Source organism: Labrus mixtus, chromosome 14 (genome assembly GCF_963584025.1).
Source record: "Labrus mixtus chromosome 14, fLabMix1.1, whole genome shotgun sequence".
In the NCBI taxonomy this organism is placed as follows: domain Eukaryota; kingdom Metazoa; phylum Chordata; class Actinopteri; order Labriformes; family Labridae; genus Labrus; species Labrus mixtus.
In genome coordinates this window covers 22,103,569-22,104,966 of record NC_083625.1, presented here as the reverse complement: position 1 = coordinate 22,104,966, position 1,398 = coordinate 22,103,569, and the positions used below count along the sequence as shown (strand labels likewise).

Below are 1,398 nucleotides of genomic sequence, written 5' to 3'. Positions count from 1 at the left end.
CAGTTGCACATCAAATAAAAACCAAAAACTTGTGCGGAGAATTTAGTACAGTAAGAGAGATTAGAAAAAGAATTGGTTGAAGTTCAGTGTATATTCTGAAAGGCTGGGCTGAGTAATGGTTCTGTCTGTCTGTCTGTCAGGCTCTTATCACTAGGCAGATGAGTGCAGCAGAGGGATAGACTGCATTTTGTGTGTCAAACCTGCAAATCATACATGTAAGAACAGTTTGTGATCTGTATTATTTTAACAGATTAGGTTTTTTATGCAAAGTTTTTTGCAATAAACAGTGATACGAAATACACAGGGTATTTACACTCAACATGAACACACATCCCCAGCTTGCACCCTGTCAAAGAAGCTTTGTTAAATCTCTTCCTCTTGCTCAATCACAACTAGAGATTCATGAAGGCCTTTAGAAAAGTTGACAAGATCCACTGCTCAGCCTTGGCTGACATAATTGAGTTTTAGTCGACAACATAGATAGTACATGAGGAGGGGTCTGATGTTCTGGTCTCTGATGCCATAAATAAGAGAACTCAGACATCTGGGGAAGATAAAAATAAACACATAAAAAATGATCTGTATACGAACAATAACAATCCTTGTTACTATGTCAGAAACAGCTGTGATCAATGGGTTGTGTATAGTTGAGGAGAGAGTGAGGCCTAGCTGCATCATATGCAGCAGCAGTGTGTTACTGGTCTTACGAGCTGAAGTTTTGTCAGTGGAGGCCGACCTGGCAGCTATCATCACTCCAATATAAGAGGAAATGATTGCTAAACCAGCTGATACAAATACAAAACAAGTGTAGGCTTTGTCATAATAATCATACATTGGCGAGAGCAACATGACGCGTGCACTACAAAGTTGTGTCATCTGCAGGCTCTGCAGGTCTTCAAATGGAAACTGTAACAGCAAAATAACTCGAATGAGGACATTTAGTGAACTGATAGCCCAAACCACAAGGATAGCCACCACTGTGGTTCTGATGGTGATGATAGAAGCATGGCTCAGTGGGTAGCACACAGCTACATACCTCTCCAGAGACATCACCACCAGTGTGAGCGGAGAGATCTCTTCTGTGAGAATAGCAAGCATGTTAAGAACACCGCACACAGGATATGTCAGCAGTATCCTACATGCAGTGATTATGTACATTAACTGACTCAGAAGCAGCATTACAGTATCTGCAAAAAGCAGGTTATACAGCAGAATGTAACGAGAGGCTTCACAAAACACAGTCTTACTCCTTAAGATGAACAACATGGTAAAATTAATGAAGAGAAACACACAGCATGGTACCGTTATGAAAATGGAGAACAACACTCTTTCCAGTAGCCCCTGATACTGTTCAGTGGTGATGTTGCTCTGAGACAGATTTAAATTAGACATTTCAGA

General features: G+C 40.7%; 1 protein-coding gene across 1 annotated transcript; it reads right to left on the bottom strand.

The window, feature by feature from the left end:
• Nucleotides 1-357: 357 nt before the first annotated feature.
• Nucleotides 358-1,398, bottom strand: LOC132988776 (odorant receptor 131-2-like). Its single transcript, XM_061056349.1, has one exon. The coding sequence runs from the start codon at nucleotides 1,390-1,392 to the stop codon at nucleotides 439-441; it is 954 nt and encodes a 317-aa protein (XP_060912332.1). The 5' UTR covers nucleotides 1,393-1,398; the 3' UTR covers nucleotides 358-438.

Excerpts from the sequence above, each read along its gene's own strand:
- LOC132988776 (XM_061056349.1), bottom strand. The coding sequence starts at position 1,392 with ATGTCTAATTTAAATCTGTCTCAGAGCAACATCACCACTGAACAGTAT.